Source organism: Parus major, chromosome 8, assembly GCF_001522545.3.
Source record: "Parus major isolate Abel chromosome 8, Parus_major1.1, whole genome shotgun sequence".
Lineage (NCBI taxonomy): Eukaryota > Metazoa > Chordata > Aves > Passeriformes > Paridae > Parus > Parus major.
The window spans coordinates 9,939,867-9,952,413 of NC_031777.1; the positions used below are offsets into that span (position 1 = coordinate 9,939,867).

The following is a 12,547-nucleotide window of genomic DNA, read 5'->3' on the forward strand; positions in this document are numbered from 1 at the left end:
GCATAACATAACTAGTTTACTAGAAGAAAAATGGATGTTTTTCTATCCTTTTGTTGGATTTTTTACTAAAGATTAGTATAATCGTGTCTTCTTCCTGGATTAGGACTTTAAATATAGATGAACTTTCACATATTAATGCAGCATTTTCATCATGATGAAGGTTGTTTAGCAGGCAGTTTCAGCTTTTATTTCCAGTACAAATAACATTTATCAGACAGGGGGGTTTGGTTTTGCTATGGTGACAAAACTAAAAGATCTCTTTATCTCTGTTAAAAGTGATGTAATGTTTGAATCATTAAACTTGCTTATTCTATTCACTTTCATTTTTTTTAATTTGGTGTTAATTTTTTTACAGAAATTGTTTGCAATTTAATCTGTGTTCTTAAGTCTTTTATGTTTGTTTTCATTTATTTTTCATTTAAATCTGACAACCAGACAGAAAACTTGTAGCATTTACAGTTTTGGTCTTTCCATATATGTGGCCACGTTCAGAAGCAATACATAAGAAGATCTGTAGATTTTGTTTGATCTGAAAACTAATCAGGTGTTGACACTTCTCGTTGTAGAGTGCTCACTTGGCCATGATTGACACCCTCATGATGGCTTACACTGTGGAGATGGTCAGCGTTGAGAAGGTCATCACATGCACTCAGCAGTATTCAACCTTCTTCCAAGCTACAGAGGTACCATATGACATTGAGGATGCTGTCATGTACTGGATAAACAAGGTATGAGTGCTGGAAAAGCAAGCTGGGGTTTTCTTTGTTGTCTGTGTGATTTGATTAGAGATGAGAGGCTAGGATGTGTATTTATGTATGCAGGTATATCAGGACTGTTCTGATACAGACTGTTCCTTCATCTGCTGTTTATGGAATATAAAAAGAAAAGTTTGCAGAACTAAGTTAAACATGTGAATCAAATAAATGGGAAGTTTAAAATAATACTGTAATATATACTACATATGACATCCTAGGTGCTCTCACTGTCGTTGATATGTGTTGAGATGCCACAGTGCTTGCTCAAGGGTCTCTTTTTGGCCCTTTGTAAGTTGTCATCTCATTGTGTACTTTGTCATGATTTAAACCCAAAGGTACTCTGTTTGTTTGAACAAATTTTGCTTGAAGTGATCTACTTTCACTGCATAATCAAATCAAGTGACAAGGATACCCTGCTAATGAAATGCGACTGAGCATAATAAGGGACAGGTTAGTTTGTACAATGTAAAGCTGACAAGCAGTGACCTTAGACTGCATCTGAGACTGACATTTGCTGGTTTTGCTTCAGGGCTGTAGTCTGGAATGTTTGGTTTATCTCTAGCTCTGTGTTCGTGATTTATAGACCTTTTGAAGAACTTCTAATTTCTATTTGTTTCTTAGAACAGACAACTGAATGAACTATTTTGTCTCTAGGTAAATGAACATTTGAAAGACATCATGGAACAAGAACAAAAACTAAAAGAGCATCACAGTGCAGAATCTGCAGGAAGTCAAAAGGTAGGTGGAGGAGTTAAAATACTTTAAACAAGAGTAAGCATTTATCTGTAAAAAGACATAGGAGACATTGAGCTTTTAACTTCTTGTTAAAGAAAGCAAACTTGGAGTATTCATTTTGTTATTGGTTTTATCACTTTCATGAAAATACACACTTAAAGATAAAATGAACAGAGTTGCAGTTTTTATAGCCAGTTGTCCTTTCTGACAAATAAATCTTTGATAGCAGGGAAACATCTGTTACATTAGTGCTAAGGAACTTAAGAATAATGAATACTTTTGAGTGAATTAAAACCCCAGATCTGATATGAAAAAGACCAGAAGTTTTTTCCATGGTTTTTAATAGTTTTTTCCTTGTGTATTACATGAATTACAGAAGAGAGATCTGTCTGTAATATCATGGGAAGGATTGCTCTGGCTATGATCCAAAAATACTGGTTGATTATAGGTTTTATTATCTATACAATAAAAACAGATTATGTTTGATTCCCTTTCCTAACAGGATTTTTTTTTCTTTTGTTTGCAGAGCTTAGTTAATTAAGTAGCATTAAACACCCATCAAAATATGTAGGGATAGCAGACAGTTCCAGAGTATGTAAAATTCCTTGCTTCAGAAAGATCCTTCACCCTATTTTGATATAAGCATTGTTGAAGAATTGATAATCAGTCTGAACACCTTTTGGTATTATCCCTGCACATGAATGCAGACCAGGTTTCCAAGCTGCTGCAATGCTGTAATCTTCCTTCCCAGACTGGCCTTTCTCGCATAAGCTCCTGCCTCCTTTCCAGTGCCACTCTGAGGGAGAGGCAGATTACCAACCTGGATTAGATACTCAGCTTCAAAAAAGATGAGTGTAGTGAATATCTTTGCATTTGTAGGAGTTTTTTAAATATAAGGAATGCCAATGAAGGCTAATGTGACTCAGCAAAAGAAAACAATACTAGTGTGACCCTGGTGCATATACCCTGCCGTGGAAAATTTAAACTGTGTTCAGTAGTGATAGTACTATAGAAATCTGGAGAATAAGATGTCCTTGGCAAGTTCATTTCTCAAATTTAGATAATACAAAGTAAACAGAGGCCGGGATGATAACCTGCGTTCCTCTGTTCTCTAGTGGTTTTTCTTTATCCTGAAAATAATAGTAGGAAGTTTTATGTGGTTTTTAGGTCACTTGGAAAGAGGAGAACAATTTTAAAAATCAAAAGTGCATGAGATACAAATATGTATCAAAGTGAAAACTATTATCAGAGAGATTCCATAAAATTATCTGTATTGTAAAAAAAAGGTAATATTTATTTTCACTTGCAGTTTACAATTTATATTAGAAGTAAAAGGATAATTTTTTTAGTTTATAATCTATCTTCACTATTAGCATTTTTACATTAGTTGTTGAAAAAATTATATAGCCTGTAACTGATTCCATAAATGGACTCAGGGGAATAACACATTTACCTAAAAATGGTATTGTGGTGTTTTAGATGAATCGTGAAGCTGTAACAGAACACAAGAGCCCAATTTTGTTGGCCAAGGTACATTGGGAAAATAGCAAAATCATTCAATAGTTGCCTTATCATGGAAAAAAATGTGTAACTAAGGCCATCTCTTCTGTACATCTCTTCTACACTTCTAATACTATTATCCCAGGTGCATGTTATGTTTTTTGCTTCACTGGGGATTCAGCTGCATAAATTACATCATCAAGTAAGGTATTCCATGCTTGGGGGTGGTATTAGAATGAGGACTATTTAACTCCAGGTTTTCTTTGAGAAACTGTTCAACTTAAGGTTAATTTACTGCTCTGATATTTCAGCTTTTATTTTAGTCATATATCTCACAGTATTTCCCAAGTTTCTTCTTACTCTTCCTAAAGGTAATGGTCATTGCATGCATGCAAACATCTGAGGTTTAGAAACACATGAAACATCCCTGTATTTCTTAACTGAGGTTTGTACTGAATGCTGGCTTTACGAGGAAAACCAATGCAGATGCATTGGATGAGTCCATTGCATCAAATCAAGTTGGCCAGCCTTTCTGATAGGAGTTTCTGTCAAATTATTGTGTGGATCCTGTCAAACATCTCTTAGTGTTCATTCCCAGATGCTCGGGTGTTTTGCATTGATTTTCTATCTCCATATTGCATCAGTCCATGTATTCCTCCTTTAAAAGCACAGAATCACTGATGGTACTGGCCTTACCTCTGCACTCAGCAAAGCTGTGAAATAACTGTAGCTGAATTCCTGTACCAGGTTTGGGTCTTGTTGAAATACATATATAATATTTAATTTCATGTTGTGCTTGGCTTTAGTTATTAGTAACAATAGGTATTCTTTTATTTTAAAAAGGTGAACAGGGGGGAATTAAATTCTGACTTTGTATTAACTAAAGCCCTACTACATGATTTTCCAGTTTTTGGAAAAAATGAAATTATGCTGGTGTATATATATATTTTAGCGTTTTCTATGCCCTTTATAGTTGTAGCTTAATTATCAGTATCTGAATTGTTTTATTTTCTTTCTTTGATGTTTTTAAATTCCTAACTGCTGCTTCTATTTGTTTTTTAAAACTTAGCATGAAGGGGAACTGGAATTATCCATTGTTCCGTTTTTCAGTCTTCCACTGTAATTTTCAGCCTGGGGCTTTTTAATTTATGTTTTCCATGTTACCAAGGCATTTAGCAGTTCAAATGGTGAACTCCATATGAAAATTTAAGAATCTTTGCTATCTCCCTTTTCTAGACAAAAACTTTGTTTATTTAAGTTTCAGTTTCCAAGGTATGGTTAAGTCTTGAACCTGAACTAAATTTAAATTCCAAATGCCCCTTCTGCTGATTAGAGATGGCCAAGCAAACATGGGAAGAATAGATAATTTTAGTCAATAGGGAAAACTCTTCCTTAGGTTTAATTTCTGGCCAAGAAGCAGGAAAATTAGGTACCTAAAAGGTAAAACAAAGTTAACATAGAAATTTTTAAATAATTTCCTCCAGTCACACATTTGTAAATTAATCAGTTGTGAAAAATATTTTTGGTGCAGCCCTCAAGCCTGTCAAACTGTGTTACTATGTTGTTATGGAACTGTGGTGAGTCTTTTTTGCAATGAATAGTAAATTTCTACATTTACGAAAGGTTTAAACATCAAATACAAATTATTAGATACTACAAATTATAAGATATACCTGCTTTCTATGTCTGGATAGATAAAATCAGTTTTAACAGTTTATGAGGTTGCTTTTGTTTTGTTTCCCTGTCTTTTACTACTAGCTGTCTGTAGACGATAAGAGAGGAAGGAGTGTGTATGATTTTTAGCTCCAGGTAGTCCTCAGTGGACCTTGATCAGCTGATGATTTGTGGTAACCTCAGGGTTTTTTTCTGGTAGAATCCCTGCATCTCTTTTCAGAATTAGGATTTCAAGTTTTGTAGTAAATAGCTTTGATTTTCAGGCTTCCACTGAATAATACATAGTGAATGTACAATTGCACTGGTTAAATTGCTGATTTTCAGTGTAGATGCAACTTTCTCAAAAGCATGCTCTTCAGTCTGCTTCTGTGGTTTAGACTGAATCAGTCCTAACAGATTTAAGTCAAATGCAAATCATATGAGACAAACAAATGTAACTTCATTTAAGTACTTGAATTCTTCCAACTTTTTGTAAGATCAGTTTAAACAGTGCAACCTGTTGTGTGAAGGTAAAACCCTAACACTGTAGTTCCACTTTCCACTAGAATTTAATGTTACCTAAATCCACACTGTTACCAAAAGCTAACCTGTAAAGAAGAAAAGTTTGCAGCAGAATCAGTTTCTTGATGCAATCAGTGCACAGCTACATGAACACAAATGATGTTGCAAATAAGACGCTAGAAACAAGCAGTTAATGAAAGGCATGACTATCATTTTTTGGCACCTTAAGATGAGTTTATATGGAAATAAATTTATCATAGCCATGTTTAAAACTTTTTGTTAGGGTAGTATAAAAAAATCATTATGTAAAACCATAGGCTCTCAACCTGAGGGAGTATTTTGTTATTTCAGCATTTTTTTTGTTGTTGTTTGTTTTGTGGGTTTTGATTTTAGTATTGGTGTTTTAAGCATTGGGAAGAAGTCAGCCAGGGGTCTCTGCTTAGTTCGTTTTATAGTGACTGATTTTTGTGAAGTTCCAGGGCAAAAAAAGTTTTGTCTTGCTTATCTAAAGTGACAGTTCAAAAGCCACTGAATTTCCAGGTTGTCCAAGAGACTTCAGCTTTTCCTTAATCTCTTTTCCTGTGGCCTTAGAAAATGTGTACTTAAAAATCTTACGGCATTTTTGAATTTAAATTTCAAAAGTCTCTCAGCCCTTTGAAACATATTCATAGTCATCTCAATCACAGTTTCAACCAAGTGCATAAATAAAAATATATATTGGTTTACTAGTTTTAAGTTTTTACTGTTAGGGAGAGCTGTTCTTCAGAATTGAAACAAATGTGTGCTGTTTTCCAAAGAGTACTTCTTCAGCCTAGCATTAAATGGACATTGGTGGACTTGTTGAGCCCAGGTCAGAAATACACTGCTTTTTGATAAATGCAAGAAGAATGTTCGTGTCTTAAATAGAATAATAGGCAGCCTAGGTCTGATCTCAGCCAATTTAGTCAAAACCTTGATTTATGATACATTTTAGAATTCCTGATTGCAGTTGAAAATTAAGATAATTTGTTTTCAAATTTGCATTTTGTTCTAATACTGACATTTTTCAGTGGGATTAAGAGAAACTGAATTTTATGTAAAGCGCTTTAGTTGGGTGTGAAAGAAATATTCAGAGCCACACACTGACATGCATCTTATATTTGATTTCTTCTAAGTGCCTTTGGGATTCTTCCCTGCTACAATCCAGTGAAATGGAGGAGAAGGATGTTGAGAACAGCTGTGTTACTACTGCACACCCATTAGTGCACAATAGCTTTTTTTCATAAAAGCTCTGTAATATTACTACAGTTGTTTTCAGTGTTTTATAGAAGCACAGTATTTTAACAACTACATAAAATAATAAGGTTCCATAGCAGTTTGTACCATGGTAGTTTTAAATTACATTTTTACCATTTCCAGAAAATATTTATCTTCATTAAAAACAAAATTAATTCTCTCCTGCACTTTGGTAATAGGTTTGATTTTTATTTTTCTACAATGAAATCAAGAGTGGTGATACTTTCTGTGTGTACTGGTACATAATATTTTTATTCTTAATACTAGTATTATGCCAGACTAGTGCACAGAGTTGCATAAAAAAAATCAGTGTGCTTCAGATTAGTATTTTTTTGATTGTGTATGAGTTTAGAGGTTTATGTATTAGTTCTGGTAATTCCTGTGCCAGTAATCAAAACTCCATCTGCATTTCAGGTCATTGCACATCATGTAGCTGATGCTAATGTGATTTGTCATTGTAAAAATATAACTGCCTGTACCTCTTGTTGTCCTGAAAACTATCATATGATTGTTTAAAAATGTTGTTGAATGTTACTGTCTGGCTTGAAGTAACTAACACAAGCTTCACTGCAGTTGGGTGTACTGTACCACAGTGGGTTTAATCCCTTTTTTCATTGCTTTAGCTTCCCTGCTTCCCTATGTGTGCTGCTGGAGTTCATTTTGATACTTGTGATATCATGACTCCAAGTCTCAAATGAATTCTTCAGTTGGATTGCATATGTAGAGTACAATTAGATGTGTGAAAACATTCCATAAAACTGCATTGATCTGACAATCTTAGCTGTTCATGTGGGAAAATTATAATGTTGATCTACAAAGAGTGCAGACGTAGTTCTCCAGTGTTATTGCTGCTAATTAGCTCAATACGCAGAGGTTACAGTGCACTTACGCTTGCCGTTAAATTACAACTCACTGTTATATAAAACTAAGAATGTTAAAGAAAATTGCTTTATAAAAGTAATTTATGAAATCTGATAAAATGTTCCTTTTTTTTTTTTTTCCCCTTTGCTTTTTGCTTTTATCCTTTTTTCCTACTGCTTCCTCTGAAGTCTCCTACCAAATGGTTTTGGAAACTGGTTCCTGTAAGTTTGCCCAACTGCTTCACTTTGATCAAATTGCTTATTTTGGGAATGGCTTTGTCCATGTCATGCTGGTCTAATCATTCATCTCATTTATCTGTATGAGATAATTTTATAACAGATTGCCCTGCAAAGGAGTGCATGCTTGCAGAAGCCTGTTTTGCAAGGTAATCTGTGCAAAAAAAATGTGAGATATGATGCTGGATAAGGAATTACTTTTCAGGCAGTCAGTGAGTTTGTACAAGGTAGTGCTACCTGTTATTAACTCATGTCAAATGAACATTTATAAACTACTTTTTCATAAACTTTCAATAAACACGTGCTACTTGATACCAGTTCTCTTTTAAAAAGAGACTTGCAGAAGTAGTTTTTGATTGTTGATGCTACATGCAATCTGAAACCTTTTTTATTCTAAGCGTATGCAATCATTACACCATTCATCTAGAATTCCCCATTTTTTCAACTGATTTAAGACTGCTGTTAATCTCTCCCCACACAAAATGACCCAAAGTAGCCTACTTTTAGTGAGACTGTAATTTCACTAAAACTAAGAAAAAAAATAACTTTTCATGTCTGCAGTAACATAAAGTTTGTTTTTTCTGTGCTGTGTCATCTTGAGGTTATCATTACTTTCCTCTGTCATGTAGGAATTCATACTTGATGTGCATTCAGTTTATTCAGGGGTTTGGCTGGGAACAGCTGTTCAGGTATATTCAGAATTACATACTTCTGATCTGAATTCCAAAGAACTTATTCCCCTTTATCATCAAGCTAAAGATTACCAAATAATTGAGCTAGCAGTCCCTCAGGTATTTGTTGCCATAACTAATGAAACGTTTTCTTATATTGCAAAAGAAATTGAAAATAACAAAGCAGTTGCATGTATTCAACAAGAAAAATTACTCTGTGTCTGGGAAAGCAGTTTAAAAGTACTGTGTCCAGCAGGCTGAGATGTGTTCAGACTCCTGACAGTCTCTGTGAGCAATTGCTCTATAAAGGTTTATTACAGTTGTGACACACACAGACACTTTGCTCTTCACAATACAGCCCTTTAATTTTGTTTTTGCATTAAGGTAGTGTAACTAATTGGAGGGAATAATCCAGAAATAATATAAGATGGACCATGGTATCACAATTTTTTGTCTTATTTTGTCAAGGTAAGGCTACTTTAAAACAGTTTCAGAATGTCTATGTTCTGTTTTTGTCGAGGGTGTTGGTTTACTAGTGAGTCTCTGCATAAAAATTATATTCAACCCTAAAATACTCAATCTGTTGAGAAGCTAACTCCAGTTTGCCTGCCAGTTATCTGTAAACAACTTGAATTAGTGGTAATTATGTTACTTTGTGTTGTTAGTTCAGCAGAGATGCAGTTAAACCCCAAATGCTACTGATAATATTCAGGCTGCTATCACTTCAGCCAGTCTTTTGTCTCTTCCCTTTAGAAGAGAGCACATTTCATAGTGACAGATATTCCTAAGCACAGAGGCAGCTAAAAACTCTGATAAGTACATTTTTAACATGCTATCTACTCTATGGTAAATGTGTAAGAGCATTCATCGTTAATGATTAACTCTGAATACACACAAGCAGTTATGACAGAGTAGCTGATGCTGTTGGTTCATCTTTAGCTGACCTTGTTTCTAGGCAAGTGTCTTGACTGTACCTAGACTAGGTTAAGTGGAATAAACTCAAAGATGCTAAATCAGGATCGTTTAGGATCTTAGAAATAAGATGCCTGTATTAGCATTTGTTTCAATTAGCCCTGGAGCTTTATAATGTAGAAGTTCATCTTTTTGCATTATTGCATATATATATATATATATATATATATATATATATATATATATATATTTATTTGTAAACAGTGCAGCTGATGAGGTGCATTTCTTCAAATGGAAGTTTATTTAAAATACAGTGCAATTACTAGTCTTTCATTTTTTCAGTATAATTTCTTATATCTTTTCAACCAAATTGAAACATGATGCTTGCTATACACTAATGAAGCTAGCAGACCGGGTTATATGAGTTTATCTTTCCTGAAGTAATGTGCCTGGCATTCTCTAAAATGATTTAAGTCCTCTATGCCCACTTCAAAGATATGACACATTTTCTAGCATGGGTGGGCACTGTTCATAAGGCCAGTGAAGGCATCATCAAAGTGCAGTGTACTTTTTCACAGGATTTACTGTGCAACACCACTGTGTTGTGAATTTCAAATATTTTTGAATACTTCATTAAAAGATAGTATTCCAAAGAATATATAAATTAAACAGAGCTTGTTGAATCATGATGTTTAGTCCATCAGTATCCTGTATCTGTTACCATTATTGATGCTTAATCATAATTAAATTGTGGTATTTCAGTTATGTTGAGGAGGGCGTACATGGACACAGTAACATGGAATTTAAAACTTAGAGCATTTTCATCATAGTGGGTCACTGGATTGCCATAGACTGAGAAAGAATAAACTTTCACTGCAATTATAATTTGCCTATTTCATTAGAGATACTAGGAAGCATTAAGAACATGGAGAAAAGAATATTAACATTGCATAACAGGACTATGATTTTATTTTGGTGTTATTGTTTCCTCTAACACATAAAAATGGGATTTTAATTTTTATAAAGCGTATTTGACACACAAATACAACTACACTAAAAGCATGAAGTAACAACTAAGTCTCAGGGGTTTTTTTAAATATTAATTGTTTGAGGTATAAGTTCTCTGGGCCACTTGCAAGCTTCTTATTTCTGTAGAACTGATGTGGCTGCTGTTGCCAGATTAGGCTTATACTTAGTCCAGTTAGGGGGCTCTGACATTCACTAAAATAATCCCACATGGTCCTTGACAGAAATCCAGTGAGCACAGCCCTCAGGGTTAGTCTGTGGTTCCACAGACCTTTTTACGTGGCTTAAACAATTTCTACCCCACCCATAAAACCTCCATCCCTGCTCATGCACTCATTCACCGCAGAAACAAAGAAGGAGAGAGTTGCTGTAGCTGGACCAATGGTTTTGATACAGTCCTATCAGCAATTGCTCCAGCACAGCCAAAAGGTGAAGAGTAGGAGGTAGGAACAGTCAGTTTTAGCCTTGCTGGGAAGAGTGATTTCCACAAAGACTTCTGAGAGTCCCTACAGGGAGACTTGCAGCTCAGTGTGTATAGGTCCATTTAAATAGCATAACCTGAACTCAGAAACTCTCTACTACTTGTAAGTGGCTCTGTGGTACGAATCCAGCAGTAGCCCTTCACTACTGTTTTAAAAATGTCTTAGTAAATAATACTAACAAAATCTATACCACTTTCTTCTACCTCCGTTTGTTTTCCCAGGAAGAAGTGGAATAAAATAGGAATGATATTAAGTCCATTTTTTCAGAAAACCCTCCTCGTATCACAAAAAAGAAAAAATAAACCCATTGAAAATATATTCACTGCAGATAAATGCTATATCAATATTCTAACCTAATGATCTCTTTATATGCTGACTTGATTTTTGAAATATTTCCATTTATTACTGGTCACTGCATGGTTATAACAGCTGACCATTAATAATTCTCTGGTTTTATGACTGCTTATAGTGACACATGCCAGTAATAAAAATGGAGTTGATCAAATGCAGATTTACTTGTTTCTGAGTTTGTCATTAACTCAGTTATATGACTGATATTGGGCAAGATAATTAGGTGTGTTAACTTCAGAGTCATGTGACTTGCCAGTAAACTGAAGTTGCACTAGCTAAGGACTTGTTTCACTGTGTGTGTGCACAGATGATTTTTGATTGTATAATTACTGTTAATTTTTAATTAAAATATAGAATGTTATTTAGTTTAATGTGCTATAGAGAGATCATCAAAACTTGGTAATTTTGAAGGCTAAGCTCAGTATTGGCATTGTTCCTTTCCTCTTAGATTTGCTACATTTTGAAGAGGATAAATAATAACAGGAATAGTTTTAGGAAATTGAATAGTGAGAATATCCAGCTATTTCTTGGATACTGCATTTCACTAACAGTGTAAAACCTATAGTATGAGTATGTTTCTTCATATGTTTTAGAGCCTTTGTTTCTCTAAATTTCTCCATTTCAAATTGTAGGCTCGTTACCGGAAGGAGCAAACGTTGCTTAAACAGCTGCCCTGCATTCCATTGGTGGAGAATCTGCTGAAGGATGGTACAGATGGTTGTGCTTTAGCAGCCCTGATCCACTTCTACTGTCCAGATATCATTAAACTGGAAGGTATGTCTGGCGTGTCACTCAGCTTGTATACATGGCCATAAAGGTTTAAATGTCTGTGAGTGAAGGAAGGTGCTTAAATGTAGTATACAGCAGGCATAATTTGAATGTGGTGGGTTTAATATAAATTTTGTGCCTGTTTATTTTTACATTTAAATAAAAGAAGCTCAGATGTCTTTCCCTGGTGTGCTTGCTTCTATGTTGTCACACTAAAATAAACATACTTGAAACTACCTGCAAAACTCTTATCCTTGAAGCTGCATGCGTGCTTTTTGTGAATCTGAGCAGTTACAGATATAAAACTTAGAAGAGTTCAGAGTTAAGCTCTACATAGCTGCAGCACTGCATGGCAAATAGTTGCTCTGTATTCTGGGCTTTTAGTTCACCTGAGACCTACCTGGATCATTTATAGAGTAACCAAAAGTGTATAGTAGAATGTATTGGTGTCATGCTGTTCTATAATAGCAATTGTCTGTGATGATGAGCAGCTTCATCTCATTCTTTTGCTCAGCAGCCTGGTAGAGTTATACCTTCCTCTTGGCAACTAAGAGCTGTAAAATGTCTTGGCAGCTAACACCCATCATTTTCTGCCTGTGTTCTTTCTATGATACCTTTGATGTCGTGGGAACACTTATACAGAAACATCCTGAGAAATCCAGGAATATGAAGAAGGGTTTAGAGCTTGCTAAGGACTAAAATCTGGAATTCATATACACAACCACTTTATAGGGAGCTTCCAGCGCAGTAGGCATTGAAGATGAAAGGCACAAAGATGCATTCATTCGCCTTTCTTCTGC

At 34.9% G+C, this 12,547-nt stretch overlaps 1 protein-coding gene across 4 annotated transcripts in view; it reads left to right on the forward strand.

The window, feature by feature from the left end:
• The window catches only part of CAMSAP2 (calmodulin regulated spectrin associated protein family member 2), an 82,152-nt gene that overhangs the window by 39,779 nt on the left and 29,826 nt on the right, over positions 1 to 12,547 (forward strand). For 2 of the 4 annotated variants that reach the window (XM_015636211.2, XM_015636212.1), the window contains exons 3-6: positions 567 to 728; positions 1,410 to 1,493; positions 7,490 to 7,522; positions 11,612 to 11,753. In XM_015636211.2, coding sequence (XP_015491697.1) covers positions 567 to 728; positions 1,410 to 1,493; positions 7,490 to 7,522; positions 11,612 to 11,753 — 421 coding nt within the window. The remainder of the gene's footprint in view (positions 1 to 566; positions 729 to 1,409; positions 1,494 to 7,489; positions 7,523 to 11,611; positions 11,754 to 12,547) is intronic. The other 2 variants (XM_015636213.3, XM_015636214.3) reach the window with 1 other exon arrangement.